The sequence below is a fragment of the Nothobranchius furzeri genome, chromosome 13 (genome assembly GCF_043380555.1).
Source record: "Nothobranchius furzeri strain GRZ-AD chromosome 13, NfurGRZ-RIMD1, whole genome shotgun sequence".
Taxonomy (NCBI): Eukaryota; Metazoa; Chordata; class Actinopteri; order Cyprinodontiformes; family Nothobranchiidae; genus Nothobranchius; species Nothobranchius furzeri.
This window is the reverse complement of record NC_091753.1, coordinates 51015109-51035828: the sequence shown is the minus strand read 5'-3', so window position 1 is coordinate 51035828 and position 20720 is coordinate 51015109. Positions and strand designations below refer to the sequence as shown.

The following is a 20720-nucleotide window of genomic DNA, read 5'->3' as shown; positions in this document are numbered from 1 at the left end:
GACGGCTAAAGTCATCCTTAGCATTTTTTTTACTGTTAGGGCATCGGAACGAGCCCCCGCACTGAGAGAACAAACATCTCAGCTCTGAAGCCGATCTTCATCCGCATACGTCACACGTCACATGATCATGAAGCAGAACATCCATGTGTTAGGAGATCGTTTTGGGCCGTTCCTGTAAAAAAATGAGGCGCGAACCGGAAAAGCTTCTGCTGATCACAACGGATCATGAAAGAACGCATAACGTTCAAAACGCATGGATTCTTCCTGATGTAAGAGGTGATTCTCCTCTTTGTTTTGGTTGTTTTGGAGTCAACATCATCTTAGCATGCAATGTTCTGTGACTCTTATAAAAACAGTAAAAACGGTGAGAAACGCTGGCAGCAAAGGAATTTACCAATCAGGAAACGGCAAGCGAGTTAATCTAGTCTGGTGCTTTCTCATCACTGGATATGTATTTCGAAAATAAAAACATTTTCCTGCACTGAAACTTAGCATTTTGTACACTCTGTGTGTGTGTGTCCACATTTACTTGATAAATTCCATAAAAACACTTAACAATCTGTATTTTATCCCAAACAAAATATATAAAGTATTAAACTGAATTTTGACTTTGCAAATCCATTTTGTTTACAATTCTTTACTTAGCAAATCAACATGTATTTCATTTTACTAACTACCTATTAATGAAAATATATAAATTAGAAGTTCATCTGTTATATTTTCCAGTCATGCCTTTTTTAATGTTCCTCTCAGGATGTAATAAAATAATGTAACATTTGGGCACAAAAATGCACAACAAGAGACCAAAACTGGAGGCTAATATTGCAAATATTTCCACAGCTACTGAGAACTTCCCAGGAGAGCTAACATACGCTGGAATGAAAGAGATCCACACAGCAATAAAAATCAGCATGCTGAAGGTGATGAATTTAGCTTCGTTGAAAGTATCTGGTAGCTTCCGACCGAGGAACGCCAGCAGGAGGCAGATGAAGGCTAGCAGGCCGATGTAGCCGAGGACGAGGTAAAAACCAGGAGGCCATGGCTCCTTACACTCCACGACAATCTAAAAGGGCCAAAAGCTCAATAATATTAAAAACTGTAATATGTTTCTTTGACACAAATGTCACAACAAACATTAAGCTTTCTGTATATTTCTTGTCTTTTGTTATTTTGATATTTTTGTATCTTTTTTACGTTTTTGAGTATATAAAGCCTGGTATTCTTACTTTTCCATTTGAGGCCTGGTATGCAGGGTTCCTGAATGGAAAGGGAGGACCCCCTAACAGCCAGCCTGTACAGAGACAAATCTACAGGCAAAAATACAAAGTTCTTTAAAAGGCTTTGTATTTTTTGTCACACCCTATATGAGCATGATGCACAAGAAGAACGACTGATGCATTTTTCATTTTACCTGAGGGGCAGTTGTACAAAAGATAAATGTTTTTTGCTGAGTTGGACCAAACATCCCTTTACTATTGAGGCCAGGAAAATTAGCCCGGAAAGCCAAAAGAACCACAATCGTCTTAATTAGAAGACACGACAGACAGATGACAAAACTGATCCCAAACGCTGCCTGGCGAAACATGCATGTCCACACAGACGGCTGGCCAATGAACACCAGGGAACACAGGAAACAGAGCTTGAGGGACAGGAGCAGCAAGAAGCTGATTTCTGAGTTGTTGGCCTTGACGATGGGTGTGGTCCGAAAATGGTAAAAGATGGCAGTGATGATGACTGTCATGATAACACCCAGCAGAGTGAGGGTAACTAAGATGATACCCATGGTCTCAGTGAAATTCAAGAATTCTTCAACCCCTGCAACACATTTGACTTTATCTGGGTCTGACCAGAAGAACTCTGGACATTTGATGCACTCAGTCGAACCTTTGGAGACAATAAAACAAGCATGTGGTGAACAAACACTTGTCCCTCCTTTCCACTGGATGTGAAAGCAGCGTAACAGTGGCGTTTTATCGCCGAGCTCTTTTCTAATGGAGAGTGTTTCAGAGGCGAGACATGGAGAAAAGCGTTCTACGCCTCTGGTCCAGCTAAGTCACAAAACCATGGGAGAATTGCAACACCACACATGATTTCGGAAGTCCATATAGACAAGCAAGAAGGGTTGCATGTGTCCTAGAGAAGTTTCTGGAGGTTTTACACTGTTTTCATGATTGACTTCCTTTTTGGACCGAGCTAAACTTTGGAGTTTGATGTGTAATGGAAGTGTGGCGTGTGAACTAGACTTGAAACGTAAGCCTCACACCCCTTTGCTTCTGGGAGTGTCTAAAAAGTAACGCCTCGTGGCTGGTGGAATGAAACGTGTCCTGTATAGCAGCGGCTAATTGGTTAAAGTACGTTCTGCGGCTGTTTTGCGAACAGTGGAAAGTGGGGGTCAGAGAATGTGTGTTTGACTTCCATTATACTTCTTATGGAAGGTCATAAAGTATAAATGTGAGAATAAACAGGCATCCACTACCAGTCTGGTTGCTGATCTCTCCATCTGCACAAGGTAAACAGTCAAAGCAGCAGTGAGGCTCTCCAGGACGTGTGGCCTGTCTGCTGCCAGGAGGACACGGAGCACTACACTGGGATGTAGGGACCTGAACAATTACCAAAACGTGTAAACATTACATGAAAATATACCTTTAATTTTAGTTTAAAAACAAAAACTTATCAAGCATACTGTCGAAGTTCCACTCCACCCCTACCTGCAACTCCCCTCCTGTCCATATGATCCTGCTCTGCAAAACTCTTAGCTGTTGTCCCATTGCAGCTGATCCATCATAGTTTCCTACTTTGACAAACCTATAAATGATTAAAAATACATTTATTTTCAGACTGTGCAGTTTCTGTTCATGCTGTGAAATTAGTGAACAGGAAATGGCGAGGGTGTAACAACAACAGTCGTTCACCATACATGAAACTATCAGCAGGGTGACCAACTACAGTAAGAGCCACTGACTATGAGCTTTTTAAAATCAAGTCAAATGCATCAAAATAACCACGACATCATACCTGATTTCACCACTGCTGTCCTTCTGCCAGTTAACAATCTCATAGAGAGGTGCTGGCTCCCCATTGGAGTTGAAATAAATTCTCTCCTCAAACTGGTTGGTAAAAATGACTTTCTTTAGATGAGACAGCAGCTGTTCCACAAAAGAACAAAAACATCTCAACATGGATTTAATTGCTTTTTAAAATGTTGTCCTTTCTTGGTTTCCATACATACTTGCTCAGAAGTAAAATGTTTCATTTTGTTGCATGAACTGTTTTTGACTCCTTCAGAATCACAATTCAGTAAAGCATGCAGAGCGTGGGCAATGGCAAATACAGCTTTATAGACATTGTAGGATATTCTGACTTTAGAAACATCTGTATAACTGCTGGAAGCGAGACTCAGATCTTCTGACCCTGTACACACAGGTGTGACATTATCCAGAGAATCAGTGCCATTTTCACCGAGTCTTTCTCCTTCAAACCTGAGCTTACAGCCAAACTGCTCTTCCCAGAACATGTTGACAAATTCCATCCCAGGTTTGGGGGATGGTTTCACGCTCAGTAAGAACTCTTTTAATCCAGGTATTCTGACTCCAGGGAAGGTGAATCCCAGCGTTCCCTCTAACAGATGGTGGAAGTGTGGTGATGTCAGAAGGGTTGCAGCTACCCAGGATTCACTCGCTATCCACTGGATTCCTGTTACATTTTGCTGAGCAAGCTGGAAAGGCACAGTTAACTACATTTAATGACAGGAAATCACTCCATCAAGCCTTTAAATAAACATTTTAAAAGCATCCTCCCACATGATAAAACTCAGTGTTGCATTTTTCATTTTGTTAATCTTTACCTACTTCTAAAAACAAATCCAGGAGTTGTCCCTCGTTGGAAAAGGCCACAACAACCTGTGCAGTTGAACGCTGCACTGTGTTAGCCATTGTTTGGATCTCATCTGTTGTGGGTGATGCTGGAATAGTGAGATGATATTCCACACAACCACCCTGTAATCTAAACTGATCAGAGAATGCTTGGATCCCATAGCGACTGTAGTCATCCTGGAGTAAAGAGTACATTTGTAGTTTACAATTGTGCGTTTAAGTATTAAATCCACTAAAAAGAGAGCGTAATCTCACTGTGGTTCCTATTGTGCCCACCCAGAACCAGCTAAAAAATGTAACCAGCTGTATGAGACCTTTAACTTGAAAAAAGTCACTCGGCACAGTTCTCAGGAATGATGGGTATATTTGCTTGTCACTAAGACACGTGCAAGTTGCAAAGTAACTCACCTAGGATGAGAGAGAAAGACATATTAATTTAACCCTAAAATGAATCTGAAGAAAAAAATCTTACGAAGGTAAACATGAAAGTTGGTACATTGTCGTTGTTTTTCTGTCTCTCTTACCAGCGGGATGTTAAATGAGCCAAGAGTTTGAGCTACAGCTCGTGATGGAGAAGAAGATGCCAGACCAACAATAGCAGGAATGGGAGAATCGGACAAACACGTAGAATTTTCTAAATGTGTCTCGACATTTGAGAAACTGACTAAAGAGAAAAAAGCCTGCAAGCTAGTGTGGATGCTGTCACAGCTGTCCATGATCCGGTAGCCTAATTTTACCCCCGGTAACAGATCAGACTTGCTGTTAATTTCCTCCACAGCAAACGCCATAGTCATCATCCATCGAAATGCCCTGTGATCAAACCTGCAGACGTTAAAAATAAAAATAGGTTTAAAGCACAGACATGTTATATGTACATAAATCAGCTTTTGTTTTCAGTAAGTTTAGAAAAACAGGTAAACTGTTAATTAGACACCATTCTCACCCGCTGCAGGCAATCATTTGGGGCTTTTTGTGATAGCTGTGTCGTAGCTCTGGAGCCATAAAGTGAAGGCGGAAAAGTCCTCCTATAACAACATCTCCTTCCATCTGCAAAGCCGGAGACTCATCATTTCCCAGTTTTACACACAGAGGTAAATTAGAATCACCATTAACAGCCTCTTCTCTCCCTAAATCCTTCAGCCTGTCTTTGAAAGCCTCTTGTTCTTTGTCATTCCCTTCCTCTCCACTCCACACGTTTCTGTTTTCTGTGAATTTTCCAATCCCAGACAAGACAACAAAGAGAAGCCAAAAAACAACATAAACCTGGAACAACAGACCAAACCCAAATGTGCATGCTGACCCCATAAAGACTTTGGACCTGATGGTTCTTTGTCTCTGACAATCTAAAGAGCTTGACTATTTTTAAACCATGAATGGATTCATCTTTTCATTAGTCAGGTGATTCACAACAGTATCAACCAATCAAAGTTAAGCAATGTTACAATGTAACAAGTTAGAGCAAATGGCATGTGACATTTGTCATTGTAAGAATATTAATACTATAAATTATTATTTACAATTGAGTGATCATTTCATGCATGATTGTGTAAATGTTACTAAAAATTTCAAATACATGTCCTTGGCCAGTGAATGTCACTTAACAGGCTTCTGCAGAGCTTGATGACCTGGTGAACAGGTGATTCAGCCATTGAACCAGGTGTGCTGGAGCAGGGAACGAATCAAACACACTGGATAGGAGATTTACGGAACCGGCTCACTGTTTTAAATTATCGTTGAAGAACTACAATATTGAATTCATTAAGTAAAAAGTATGTCACCCTCAATTCAAACTTTTAGCTGATAAACTGGGTAAATTAATGACTAATAGGGCTTTAGGCATGTCGTCATTATTTTGGCAGTGTAGTTCATCCTATTTAAAATACAAATATTCAGCCTGAATAGTCAGTGTTGTGCCCTCTTCAGGTTAAAACTGCACTACATTGAATTTGAATCCACCATCACCAGCCTCGGGGTTCTGGTCGTGGTGGAGGCCTAGCTGTTGTTTTCAGAGACCATCTTCCATGTAGCTCTACAACCTCTGGTCACTTTGCTTCCTTTGAACTGCAGCTGATTAAAGTCAGGCGTAAGGACCCGTTCTACTGTGCTGTGGTTTATCGTCCACCTGGTCTAAACAGTTCTTTCCTGCAGGAGTTTAGTGACTTTCTATCCTCCACTGTGAAGCTGTCCAGACTGGTGATTGTTGGTGACTTTAACATCCACGTTGATGATCCCTCTGACCAATTTCTCCAGCCTTACGGACTCCTTCAGCTTTACCCAGCATGTTTTTGGCCCCACACACACCAGGAGGCACACTCTGGACTTTGTTTTTACCCTGAGTCTAAATGCTGACAGTGTTTGTCCTGAGGATGTTTACATTTCGTATCACCATTACATTTTCTTTAACTTGTCAGTTTCTGCGTCCCCACCTCCTGCTCGCCGTATGGTTGTTTCTCATTTTCTTAATGAGAGCACAGCTAGCAATTTTTCTGCTGCTTTTGATCCACCCTGTTCTTCTGATAACGACCCACATTCCTTAACTTCTCAGTTCAACGAGCACCGCCTCTCCATTCTGGATAACATCTGTCCTGTCAGAACCAGATCAGTTCCTGCAGAGAACCCTACTCCCTGGTTTGATGACAGCCTTCGCAGCCTGAAGCGCCAATGCAGAAAAATTGAGCGTTTGTGGAAGAAACCCCATCTCCACGTCAATCTGCTGCACCTAAAGGATCTTCTGACATCCTTTAACTCTGCAGTCAGAGATGCTAGGGTTTCAGATTTTTCCAACCTGGTGTCCCAGAGCAAAGGGAACCCCAAGGTGCTGTTTAACACCATCAGCAGCATCGTCATTCCTGCTACTCCTACGGCCTCCATCCACTCTGTTACAGACTGTGAGAACTTTCTGTCTTTCTTTGTGGACAAAGTCAGTAAGGTTTGATCTAGCATCTCTCTCTCAGCCTTATCGCTGCCTCTCCCAACTCCAACCAGGCCCATCATCCTAGATAGCTTTGCTCCTGTTTCTCTGCCTGAGTTAACCAAACTAGTTAACTCTATGAAGACCTCTGCATGCCCCTCGACATCTTATCTTCATCTTTGTTTAAAGGTGCTTTTCAGTCCATCGGTCCCAGCGTGCTCTCCATAATTAATGCTTCTCTGGTTTCTGGTCAGGTCCCTGCTTACTTTAAGAATGTTGTAATTCACCCGCTTCTTAAAAAAAACAAGTCTTGACGCCTCTCTCCATAACAGCTTCAGACCCATCTCTAAACTTCAGTTCATCTCCAGGATTGGGCTGCATGGTGGCGCAGTGGTTAGCACTGTTGCCTCGCAGCACGAAGGACGCAGGTTCAAAACTCGGCTGCAGCCTTTCTGCGTGGAGTTGCGTGTTCTCCCCATGCATGCGTGGGTTTCCTCCGGAGACTCTGGTTTCCCCAACAGATCACAACATGCCCTATGGGTTATAAATTGTAAGTCGCTTTGGATAAAAGTATCTGCTAAACAAATAAACATACACATCTTGGAAAAGGTTGTGCCTAAACAACTCAACAGCTGCTCTTGATGAACATAACATCTATGATTGCTTCCAGTCAGGTTTTTGTAGAGCTCATTCTACTGAAACCGCTCTTCTAAGGGTCTCTAATGACCTTCTTACTCACAATGATTCAGGGGACTGTTCTGTTCTGGTCCTGCTGGACCTGACTGCAGCCTTTGACACTGTTGACCATCACCTGCTACTGGAGAGGCTGAGAGACTGGGTAGGCCTATCAGAAACTGCTCTGCAGTGGTTCTCATCTTATCTTTCTGAACGCTCCTTTTCTGTGGCCGTCTCCAAGTTTAGGTCCTCCACCACCTCTCTTACCCATGGTGTCCCACAAGGTTCTGTGCTGGGGCCTCTGCTCTTCCTCCTCTATCTGCTTTCTCTTCAGCACATCCTGAGCTCCTTCAAAGGAGGCTCCTACCATCTTTATGCAGATGACATCCAACTGTACATCTCCTTCAAGCCCCATGAGATGTCTAAACTGCAGCTGTTACACACCTGCTTAGACTTTATCAAAACCTGGATGGCTGGGAGCTTTCTACAGCCGAATGAAGATAAGACTGAGATCCTCATCTGTGCCCCAGATAAGCTGGTTCCCAAAGTCAGAGACTCTGTTGGTCAGCTTGCTTCTCACACCAAAACCTCTGTCAGGTATCTTGGCGTGACTTTTGACCCAGCTCTCACCCTGGATTCTCATGTCAGTTCTCTTGTTTGGTCTTCCTTCTTCCATCTCAGGAACATTGCTAAGCTGAGTCCCATTCTGTCCCACCCTGAACTTGAGACAATTATCCACACCTTCATCTCCTCACACTTAGACTAATGTAACTCTCTTTTCACATGTCTGAGCAAAACGTCCCTGAAAGTCCTCCAAACACACCCACATCACCCCGCTTCTCCTCCAGCTTCATTGGCTGCCAGTCAAATTCAGGGTTAATTTCAAGATCCTGGTTCTGGTCTACAGGGCCTTACATGGAGAAGCACCATCTTACACTGGTAATCTTCTTAGTCCCTACACCCCCAGCAGGTTCCTGAGGTCCAGTGATCAAAGCCTACTGGTTTTGCAGCTCACCAGGCTAAAGACCAAAGGTGACAGATCATTTGCTGCTGTGGCTCCCAGCCTCTGGAACTCTCTCCCCCTGAGCCTGAGATCAGTGGACTCAGTGGACTCCTTTAAAAAGCTGCTGAAAACTCACCTGCTCAAGCTGGCTCTCTTTATTCTGCCCTCCCTACCTATTCCACCTTCCTCATGATCCACTGATTTCCCTCTTTCCTATCTCTCTTTCTTTACATTTTTTTAATCACAGTTGTCTATTTTTGCTCATTTTAAATATATTTTAACCATTTTATAAATTATTTTTTATATTTTTACATTTTTTGTTTTTGTAAAGTACCTTATGATTTTTATTTTGAGAGGCGCTATAGAAATAATATTTAGGCCCGAGCAGCGAAGCTGCGAAGGCCTATTGTAACTGCTCCGTTTATTATTAACTTCTAAAGACAAAGTCAGAATGGCATTATACTTGGCTTGTGACATCACATGACTGCACCAAACACATTGATGTGGTTGTTGGTTCAAATCCCTGTAGCTCTGCCCCCCTTCAGCTCACTGGCTCTAGATAACACACACAATGTCCGTTTGATGCTAAAATAACAGAAAACTGTCTTTGTCAACCAAAGCTGACCTCAATGGGATTTTCTGTAGTTGATCACAGCGCCCCCTGGATAACTTTAACTTTCTATAACTTTAAAAAACATGGTCAGAAAAGCATCAAAGTTGGTCTGTGCCATCACACCACCAGTGTGGTAAAGATAGAGTATTCCCTAGTGGTGAGACGTGTAATGTAATGGTGGCCTCAGAGGGGATGCTGAGTCAGGTTGAGGTGTGGACGAGGTGACCGTTAGCGGTTTCTGGTGTCGGGGTGGTGGAAGTTTCTGTTCCGCGGACGTGCCCTGGTGCCCCGGGCTGCCGGCCAGGACGGAGTGGCGCGGAGCTGGGTTTGGAGAGCGTTGGGGATGGAGCGGAGGGGTTGCAGAAGAAGGGCGAGCAGCGCGGAGCTGGGTTTGGAGAGCGGAGGGGGTGCGGACGGAGGGCGAGCAGCTTTGCTGCGAGGGCCGAACGACGCTGCTTGCAGCTTTAATTTCTTCTTCTCATTGGCTAAGCGGTACCTTGTGACAGCTGGTATCATATGACGTCAGCTACACTGCTGCTGTGGGGTATAAAATCAGCTAAGTCTCAGACTTGGCAACTTCTCCGTTGTGACTTAATAGTTGGTGTAGAAGGAATTATGATAAATTTATAATTTCATTAGTTAGTTTTCAGGTTTAAATTAGTTTCTGTTTAAAGATCGTGATTTTATGTTTTTACGTTTTGTTTTGTTTTTGATCTAAGTGTAGAACTTTGTGATTCTCTTTCTGTGATAAGTTCTTTATAAATAAAATGTACTTGCTTACAAACAACTTAACTCAAACATTCCTTTGTCCTCTGGTGAAGACAGTGCTGAGTGGGGTGTGTATGTGTTCTTCAGCGGCTCAGAGCTAGTGAGCAGGTGTGTGCATGTGTTTTTTAGTGACTCCATCCAAATGCGTGCTCGTGTTGTGTAACACATTTTCACACCTGAAGCAGCTAAAACAGACAACGGGGCTCCCAGCGCATCAGGAGAGGACGCGCTGTGCCAAGAGTGTCGCTTTGTGAGGCCTGCGGTAAAATGGTGATTTTGCTGATTTGTGACCTTTACTCTATTGCGATTTAACCTTCCCCTCATCCCCATCCTAACCCTAACCCACTTGCACATGCAAAACATTGTTTCTCGTTGTGTCGTCCGTCTCAAACACGGTTAACGAGACATTTAGAATTAGAAACTGGGTAAAGGTTAGGATGGGAGCGAGGGGAAGGTCAAATAGCAGGAGGTTAGAGGTAAAATGTTGGTTAAAGGCGCGTTTTCCGCAGGCTCCGGAAACCGATGCTCTGACATCCACGCAGCGCCTCCCGTCGTGTCGGGAGCCCCAACGCATCGGAAGCAAATGTTAGGTCACCCATCGACAGTTTTAGCCGCTTCGAGTGAAGGAATTTGTTGGTGTGCGTGTTAGCAGCTCTGTTCAAACTAGTTTTATATGCGTGCGTGTTTGTTGGTCTGCCAGGAGATGCCTCCTTTTGGCACATTTAAAAAATGTGGGTGGAGTAAGACTTCTTTTCCGCTCAAAGAATGATTCAAATCTTGCTAAACTCATACATTTTTTCTTTTCCATGTGTGGTTTGATGACATTTGGAGAAACGAGCATTGGTAGTCCTTGTGAAAGTAAGATAAAGTCTATGGCACATATCTGACGGGATCAGAAAATGACTTTTATCCCTTCATAAGTTCATATTGATTTATTTAGTATCATTATTTTTTTCTTTGGCATTTGAGGACCCATGGGTGTGGCATAGGCTCTCTAGTCTGATCAACTTTCTAGTAAAAGAAACTGATTTAATTAAAAATGCTGATACAGAAATACACACATTTTTATTAGATTTAATTTAAAAGGAGCATGCAGAAAATACAGTGAAGATATTTAGATTTCAGAGATTTACATTAAACAATTAACTTGGCTTAGAATTTACTTGAAGTACACTTGAAAAATACACACATTTCAAACTCATCTGTTATATTTTCCAGTCATGCCTTTTTTAATGTTCCTCTCAGGATGAAATAAAATAATGTAACATTTAGGCACAAAAATACACAACAAGAGACCAAAACTGGAGGCTAATATTGCAAATATTTCCACAGCTACTGAGAACTTCCCAGGAGAGCTAACATAAGCTGGAATGAAAGAGATCCACACAGCAATAAAAATCAGCATGCTGAAGGTGATGAATTTAGCTTCGTTGAAAGTATCTGGTAGCTTCCGACCGAGGAACGCCAGCAGGAGGCAGACGAAGGCTAGCAGGCCGATGTAGCCGAGGACGAGGTAGAAACCAGGAGGCCATGGCTCCTTACACTCCACGACAATCTAAAAGGGCCAAACAGCACAGTGTTGATGATCATTTAGAACGCATGTTAATGAAGAAGTTAATAACATCTTACTGTTTCTCTTCCTTTGGCATTACATAACACCACTGAGACCTTTTGGACTCACCTTTCCAATTAGGGATTGGTATGTTGGATTCCTGAATGGGATGGGAGGAGCCCCCAGCAGCCAACCAGTGCAGAGACAAATCTAATGACAAAAACAAATCATTTCAATGTGCCAAAATTCTCAGAATGTGTCAAAATAAAATCTAAATGCCTGTTGCATGAAGTTTTCCACCTGAGGAGCTGTTGTACAGAAGATCAAGGTTCTCTGCTGAGATGGACCAAACATCCTCAGACTCTTGGGGCCAGGTACATTAGCCCGGAAAGCCAAAAGAACCACAATCGTCTTGATTAGAAGACACGACAGACAGATGACAAAGCTGACCCCAAACGCTGCCTGGCGAAGCATACATGTCCACACAGACGGTTGGCCAATGAACACCAGGGAACACAGGAAACAGAGCTTGAGGGACAGGAGCAGCAAGAAGCTGATTTCTGAGTTGTTGGCCTTGACGATGGGTGTGGTCCGAAAATGGTGAAAGATGGCAGTGATGATGATTGTCAGGATAACACCCAGCAGCGTGAGGGTAACTAAGATGATACCCATGGTCTCATTGAAAGACAAAAATTCGTCAACCCCTGCAACACATTTGACTTTATCTGGGAATGACCAGAATAACTCTGGACATTTGATGCACTCAGTCGAACCTTTGGAGACAACATAAGAAGCATTATGATAAGAACATTAACATTCCATTCTTCATATTCACATTTACCACTTCTTACTTTACATAAAATAAATAACATATAAATATGATTTAATATATGGATATGTCGGCAGAAACAGGATACCAGTCTGGTTGCTGATCTCTCCATCTGCACAAGGTAAACAATCAAAGCAGCAGAGAGGCTCTCCTGGACGTGTGGCCTGTCTGCTGCCAGGAGGACACGGAGCACTACACTGGGATGTAGGGACCTGGACAATTACGAAGAGAATTTGGAAACTAAACAATGCCACCTATAGGTATTTGAACAAAATACTCAATTTAAAAGCACCATCCCTACCTGTGCTTCTCCTCTAGTCCATGTAACGTTGCTTCGCTTAATCTGGAGCTCCTGTAACGGTGGCGCTGAGCCATCATAACTTCCTACTTTTATAAATCTGTAAGCATTTGAATTGAGATGCAACAAAATGTATGGATCTACAGTATCAACCTGTAACCATCCAGTAGAATCAAGAGAGCAAGTAAAACAATCCTGGATGACCTGCACAACTTTCTATTGGACAAAACATAACGTTAGAAAGACAGTTTCAGTTGTCCAACATGCAAAAATGTAGGCAACATGGGCAATAACCCATAACCATACCCACTTTAACAAACTAATAACCATGAGTGATTTGAACCTGATTTCACCCTTGCTGTCTTTCTGCCAGTTAATGATCTCATAGAGAGGTGCTGGCTCTCCATTTGAATTGAAATATATTCTGTCAGCAAACTGGTTGGTGAAGTTGACTTTCTTCAGATGATACAGCAGCTGTTTGAGAATAATTGGCAAAAACAAATACAAACATCTTAATCTATGAAGCATAATAAGCATGAAATTGTCCTTTTTAAAAGTAAAAATCTACCTGCTTAGAGGTGAAGGTTTTCTGTTTGTCACATGTTCCACCATCAGGGCCTTCGGTTTTACAGTCCAATACAGTGTGCAGAGCATGGGCAACAGCAGAAACAGCCTTGTACACATTATAGGAGATTCTGACCTTGGATACATCAGTGTAGCTGCTGGATGTTAGGCTCAGGTTTTCAGAACCTGTACATACAGGCCTGATGTCATCGAGAGTAGAAGTCCCATTTCCTTTGTTGTTTTCCTCAAATTTGAGCTTACAGCCAAACTGCTCTTCCCAGAATGTGTTGATTAATTCCATCCCTGGTTTAGGGGATGGTCGAACTTTCAATAGAAACTCCTTTAACCCAGGTATCCACACTCCAGGGAAGGAGAAGCCAATGGTGCCTTCTAATAGCTGGTGGAAGTGTGGTGAGGTCAGAACAGAAGCCGTTACCCAGGCTTCACTCGCCACCCACTGGAGTCCTGTGACGTTTCTATCAACGAGCTGGAAAAGCATGGTGAAATGTATTGGTTAGTAAATGAACAGTAGTTTCCGTAACCCCTGTGTTGCATTCTGGCCATATCTGAATGTTTTGCATGTTTTCTTTTTAAAATATGTTATTTTATCTGATCGTTTTTCACAAGAAAGCTTTTTTTAAGTGTTTTGTGCTTTTCTTGGTAAAACAAATGGACCAATTACGTTTGAAGCAGAAGTCGATATTTTCCACACACTACGATGCACAAGACACACATGTGCATGCAGACACACACTTTCATGCACACACACACACTTAGAGCTGCAAGTAACACCAGACAAGCATAATACACTGTGAATGCTTTACATTCATTTGCAAATCACATGTAATTACCATCTAATTCTGTTCAATATCTGACACATAAATAACAACGTTTCATTGTACTATTTTTTTTAGCAATATTCTCATTTTCATGTTATTTGTTCCATTTTGTTTAGTGTTCAGATTAATAGAAAAGGTGACATTGGCCTGAAAATCTAACAAAACACATGACCGTATTTTACAGTGATATTTTCTAACAGATAATCAAAATGTGCATGGTTGATGAAAACACTATAATGACATTAGTATCATTAGATTAACACAGTAAAGCTTGTTTTGGGCACATCAGTTCTGCTTGCTTTACAGCTGAACAGGCACAGGGAAATAATAAAATAAGTAATTGTGCAGCAATTAATTGTAATCTATAAATAAAAATGTTCATAATTTATACAGAAATACCTATTGAGAATATTATTCTTGACTGGGAACACAAAGTTAAGAAGACACGAGCTAAAGAGGGCTAAGGGGTTTACATGGATGCAGTATTTTTTGAATCAGCTTTGGTGCATACTTCTAAAAACAGATCCAGCAGTTGTCCCTCCGAAGCAAAAGCCACAACGACCTGTGCAGTTGAACTCTGCAGTCTGGTTGCAATTTCTCGTATCTCAGCCACTGTTGGAGATTTTGGAATTGTGAGATGAAATGCAACACATCCACCTCGTGATCTGAACTGATTGGAGAACTCTTGGATCCCATAGTGACTGTAGTCATCCTGGAACAAGGGAAGAGTTAGCCATTCACACAGGTGTCATGCTGAAAAATTGTGGAGATATAAAAAAAACAGGATAATCTCACCGTAGTTCCTATTGTGCCCACCCAAATCCAGTCAAAGGAAGTAACCAGCTGTACAAGAGCTTTAACTTGAAAAAAATCACTCGGCACGGTTCTCAGGAATGATGGGTAAATTTGCTTGTCACTAAGACAAGTACAAGTAGCAAAATAACTCACCTAGGATGAGACAGAATAAAACAATTTCACAGTGTCTTGTCACTATTCCCAAAGTGAAGATGGAATGAAGCAGCTTGTGTATGGTTGTCCTTTTCCCTCTCTGTCTTACCAGTGGGATGTTAAATGAGCCAAGAGTTTGAGCTACAGCTTTTGTGGGCGAAGAAGATGCGAGGCCAACGATAGCAGGGATAGGAGAATCAGACAGACATGTGGGAGATTCAAACTGTGTTGGCACCTCAGAGAAACTGACAAGTGAAAAAAGTCCATTCAAGCTAGGGTATATGTTATCACAGCTGTCCATGATCCGATAGCCTAATTTAATTCCTGGTAATAGATCTGTTTTATTGTTAATTTCCTCCACTGCAAACGCCATAGTCATCATCCAACGAAATGCTCTGCTGTCAAACCTGCAGCCATCACAATTCGAACACGTGTAAAGTAAGGTGAACATGCAAACAACTTGCAAAAATAAAGAGCAGAGTAAAGTGTTGTGAAGGGAAATAGACTGAAGTCTAACTATAACAGGTGTGAACATCCTCGTGCTCACCCGCTGCAAGCAGTCAGTTGAGGTTTGCTGTGGTAGCTTCTTTGTAGTTCTGGGGCCACAAAGTGCAGACGAAAAAAGCCCCCTAGAACAACGTCCCCATCCCGCTGCAAAGCCAGAGGCTTGTCGTCTTTTATTTTTACACACTCTTGTAAATTAGAAAGTTGTTTTTTTCCTAAGTCTGTTAGCCAGCGCTGTGCAGCCTGTCCTTTCACAGCATCCACATCTAAACTCAAAACCATTGTTATATTTACAGAGTGGCTAAAACTAGACTTCAAACTAATGAGTAGGCAAAATAAAACACAAAGTTTCACTAATACACTCGACCCAAAAAGAGTTATTTGTTTTCCTGTCAAAGACCCCATAAGGATTTTGCAAATGCTGCAATTAATGGTTCTCTAGCAATGTCTCCGACATGTTAATAGTTTAGTGGTTTCAAAAGATGAATGGCTCTTCTTTTCACTGGTCCTCATGAGTCAACACATGAAAATCCAATCACAAACACAAGATTTTGAACATGGTAAAAAAAAGCATGTTGGGTGGAGCTTCATCCTACAAAAAAAATAAACAAATATAAAATCCAATCATCCACTCATTTACTTCCCAATGCTTATTGGAAGTTTGGCAAATGTGGCAACAGAAAAATACAGCCGTCCCTTTTCCAGAAACAGCCTCCAGTTCCTCGAGGGACACCCAAAGCCTTCCCAGGCCGAAGAGGACATGAAGTTATTCCAATAAGTCATGGATCTGCTAGGGTCCTCCGAATTGGATGAGTTTTGAAAACCTTCAGAGGGATCAAAGCAGGAGTGATCCTCACCAAATGCCCAAACAACATCAACTGATGCAATGCAACTAAGTGGTGGCTCTACTTCAAGGTTCCTCTTGATGGCACGACTCCTTAATCTGTTAGTTAAGAAGGAAGGAAGCTCATTTCTGACATTTGCAGAGACTTTTATGTAAGGCTTGGTATGTTCTACAAGCCAAGCAGATATAACTCTTTGATAGGGAAAAGGTTTATATTTTTGTTTCTAGGCAGTGCGGTTCAGCCGTTTCTCATTTGCAACACTCTTCAAAGAAGGGCCAAGACCACCTCCCGAGGAGGCTGGAGTCCTTCGGCGTCAATTCCCAGCTGCTAAAATCCTTTTATCACTCTGTGGTTGGTTCTGTTATCCACTCTGATGTGGTCTGTTAGGGTGCAGGCAGCTCTGACCGAGACAGGAAGAGACCGAACAAGCTAGTTACAAAGCTAACTTGGTTCTGAGCTGCCGTCTGGATAGAGTTGAGGAGACATGTGAAAAGATGAGGTTGGGGAAGATGACCACCATCTTAAAAAATCCCTCACACCCTCTGCATTCCACTGTGGAGACCATGGATATCCCCTCCAGAAGCAGACTGGGACATCCCAGAGGTAAAACGGAATGCTACCGTAGGTCATTCATCCCCTCTGCTGTAAGAGTGTATAACTCCCATGTTTCTCTCCTCCTGCTCCCTCACATCATCACACAAACATGCACATAGGACCTTCGGGGGTGGGCAAGTCAGGGAGTGCGGGTATGGACCCCATTTCCGCATTCCTGTGGCAACCTGCCCCCCAATTTTATTTGCACCTTATACACTTCCACTTCCACCACTGATGACATTCCACAAAAACACACACTTAGGGCCTTGGGAGTGAGCACATTCAACGGCATTTGGCAGGGGGATATCTCAGCCTCCTCCCAGGTGCCGGTGCCCACTTCCAATTTTAAACCGCACTTAGACACCGAGGGCTGAGGGTGTAAGTGGGGTGGTGTAGTGGCATCAGCTGGCATAGGCCAGATGATGCCCACACTGCCCGCTCACCACAGCCATGGAATACACCTCATGATCACACAACACTATATTGGAGCAGGCGGAGGGAGACTAGGGGTCTTAGCCACCTCTGTTGTTGCTTGGCTTCCTGGGGCTGGAGGCTAGGAGGGAGATCTGGCCGTCTGGTTGGGGTCTGGGGTGGTAGATTGCTGTGCTCAGTGTTGGGCGGGGGAGCCTGCTCATCAGTACCCCAGCAGAAAGGGTCAAACTCTGGTTACCGGTGATGGTTGTACCCCATGTGCAGCAGTACCGGGACCAGAGTTAATAGGGTGTGTATGGGGAGCATGAGTGGGTGTCCGGCGTGCATTTTTGTAAGTCTTTGGTTGTATGTGTATGTGTGAGCATGAGGGAGGGAGTCTGTGACTGTGTTTGTGTATGACTGTATATGTCAGGTGGGGCCTTTGACTCCTCCCTTCTCCTGGAACTTTTTTTGATGATATAGATCTTCGCCCCCCCTCCCCCCTGCCACACCTGGTGTGAGGGGTTGTACCTTCGTCTGCCTGAGTGTTCGTGGCAACCGAGTCTGGGGGTTTAAGATTTTGGCATCTGCCTGATAGATCCCGGTGGCTGCATGGTGGGGTCTGGGTCCCTGGGCTCTGCTGGGTCCCCGGCGGGGGGTGGTCGCCCCTGGGTCCCGGGTTGCTGGGTCCAGGGCTCGGCCGGCTAGGGGGTGGGAGGCTGCGGGCGGGCTTGAGGGCTTGCCGCTGATGTCTCCCGGGACTCTGCCGGCTGCTGTTTGTGGCCCCCCGGGGCGATCCTCTGTGCCTCTCGAGGGGGGCGGGGGCCTTTCTGGTTGCAGTCTCCTTGGGGTTCCTGTGTTCTGGGGCAGCACCTGGATCTCTGAGACTTGGAGCTCCCCCGTCTCCTGCGCATTTTTGGGGGGCGGATTTGTGGTCCCTCACACTCTCTATTGGATGCTCCTATAGAGAAACCTTACATAAACAAGCGCGTGTACACACACAGGTGCTCACATGGTACTCTCAAAAGTATGGGTTTGGGCACGTTAAACACAGGTCTTAAGACTATGGTGGGCACTTACTGCACTGTGATTTATTATCGTGATTCTTCAGTTAAGCAATGTTGATTATATATTTCTTCATCAAGTTGACGCAGTGATAGCTTGACCTTGTTGTATTGTTGTGTCCCATTTTTTTCCCTTTTGCTTTTTTTTTGTCTTTTTCTGCAGGTCTAGAAGCAGACTCTTGTTCATTATTGTTTATTTTTGTGGAACCCCCCCCCCCCCCTCCTTTCTCCCCACCTTTTCTTTTCCTATCTCTTTCACCTCTGTCTTCGTGTCTGGTCGGAATTACAAAGCATTCAATAACAATAAAGTTTTAAGTATCCGGTGTGACATTAAAAGCAGACACTTTGATGCTCCACCTGAGAGTAAATCTGTAAGGCTTGTCACCAGCATTCAGACATCAATTCTGTTTGCTTCAGAGCCAGACAGGACACGGTAAAAAAAATAAAATAAAAATAAAAAAAGAGTGTATAACTCCTGGTAAACTATACTGGCCTTTTCCTGTTACACAATAACACCAATGCAATATGCACTATGTGTTCAATACTTATGCAATGCCGGATTTGCGTTGCATGTCCGTGTCTCTTGCAGTATGCTGCATAGCATTGGAACACAATTTTTCTTTTGCTTTTCTTTCATGGTTTTTAGTGGTAGATCTCACGATACAGCAGGAGGTCGGACCCAAAACGCAGCAACCAAGAAGGACTCGAGGCAGGAGCATTTGAAAAATGTAAAATCCTTTTATTAAGGCGGCAGCACAAAAATCACTTAGATGAAGGAGTCAAATCCAGAAAACTGAAAATCAGGAAGCCAAAAAACCAAAGCTTGGTTATGAACTCAAAGACTAGAACATGACGAGGGAACAGAACAACACAGACACAACAATGGACCGACAAATACTGAAGGACAAGACAGGGTTTTTAAACACAGAGGGTGGTGATCAGGGGAACTGGTGACAGGTGTGAGTAGTGAGAGCTGGAGGGAAGGCAGGTGCATACAATAATCTAAATGGGGGAAATAAACAACACACGGATGAAACTAAACCTAAAGACTGAGGGCAAAAATAAACAACTAATAACTAGATGGGTGAGGAGGACTAAAATAAGATTAACTAGGAATTATTAGGGAGTGATTAGGAGGACACCTGAGGGAAGTCTAGAGAGGGCTAGCTAGCCTATGGCCCCCTCCATGAGGCTACCACAGTGAATTTCACCTGTCGATGTGACTCTGAGGTTCTAAATCAGACACACACTGTCTTGAGCTCCTCTTCATGAATAGTGCCAACAGCATCATACATTTTGTCCATAATTACCACAGACAGGATCACAGAGAAAATGCAACCATGGCAGAGTTTAAGTGCACAAAAAAATCTCGACTTTGTGCATACAATGAAGAAAGCTCATACTTATGGTTGCACGCAGATACCTCCTAGACCGGGTCCACACTGGAGACATCAGTGGCACGGATGTTTTACTCGTGTGTTTCGCTGTGCATCAGTCCAAACCGAGGGAGTCTCAGCAGGGAGCGACTTCTACGCCGTCCTCCTTCCTAGAACAGCAAGATCACAGAATCTCTCGAAACTTCAGACATCATGATTTGTTTATACCGTCCGCCAGGGGCGGCGTTAGGCCCGGCTACTTGGGCTGAAGCCCCGGATCTTTCATGTTAAGCCCCGGATCTAAATCGCGGAAGTAACATGCAGTACCAAAGTCCAACAGAGAGGGCGCAGCTGGCAGTAGTTTGTAAACAGCCTGCCTGAGCCTCCACCACTGAAGAAGAAGCCCTTCAGCAGCTGGCTTCTTCTACACTCTCTGCCTGAAACGCATGAGTGAAGATGGACATAAGGACGTTTTTTTGGACCAAAAGTACAACGACAGAACCCCAGCTTTGATGAGACTGGTGTTGACTCAGGTTTGTGAGTCTTATTTGAAAATATTTGTTGTGCTGATGGTTTGCCTAAAGTTAGCTTATCAGGTAAAGTTGTTGGAGAAAGAAAGGGAATATTTACTATCATCTCACACTAAACACTAACAGGAACAACACTCTGCCCTGAATATGCTTAATTTGTAGCTTCAGATTAAAAATGATGTGGTACAAGATATATATATATATGATGTTGACTAGTGCGTGTCACGCGTGTGCGCGTGCGCGCGTGTGTTAAGCCCCGGATCTTTTTCAGTCCTAAATCCGCCCCTGCCGTCCGCCATTATACCAGGAAGAAGGAAATCACATTTATGTCCCAAAAGAGTCTCACACCAAAAATAGAACCCGATCTTAGGTTTAGTGGCATGGTCGATTTGGATCAACCCTATGGATTTTAATTCATTCTATTGAAAGCAGCACATTTCTGCTGCCGTTCCGCTCGCTGATGCCTCCAGGGTGGACCCGGCTTTAAAGTGACCTAGACTTTGTTACTCCTGAATACAAGGCGT

General features: G+C 43.4%; 2 protein-coding genes across 2 annotated transcripts; both read right to left on the bottom strand.

Annotated features, from left to right (window-relative positions):
- Positions 1-706: 706 nt before the first annotated feature.
- Positions 707-4669, bottom strand: LOC107380650 (extracellular calcium-sensing receptor-like). Its single transcript, XM_070543836.1, has 10 exons — positions 4397-4669; positions 4128-4280; positions 3849-4049; positions 3230-3616; positions 3016-3146; positions 2709-2805; positions 2477-2600; positions 1412-1884; positions 1227-1307; positions 707-1063 (listed from the first exon to the last, which is right to left on the bottom strand). Exons 1-10 carry the CDS (start codon positions 4667-4669, stop codon positions 707-709), a joined length of 2277 nt encoding a protein of 758 aa, XP_070399937.1.
- A 6182-nt stretch (positions 4670-10851) lies between these two features.
- Positions 10852-15254, bottom strand: LOC107380651 (extracellular calcium-sensing receptor-like). The gene is made up of 10 exons (XM_070543835.1): positions 14982-15254; positions 14720-14872; positions 14436-14636; positions 13090-13482; positions 12865-12995; positions 12525-12621; positions 12312-12435; positions 11695-12167; positions 11524-11604; positions 10852-11397 (listed from the first exon to the last, which is right to left on the bottom strand). The coding sequence occupies exons 1-10, from the start codon at positions 15252-15254 to the stop codon at positions 11041-11043; spliced, it is 2283 nt and encodes a 760-aa protein (XP_070399936.1). The 3' UTR covers positions 10852-11040.
- Positions 15255-20720: the final 5466 nt, after the last annotated feature.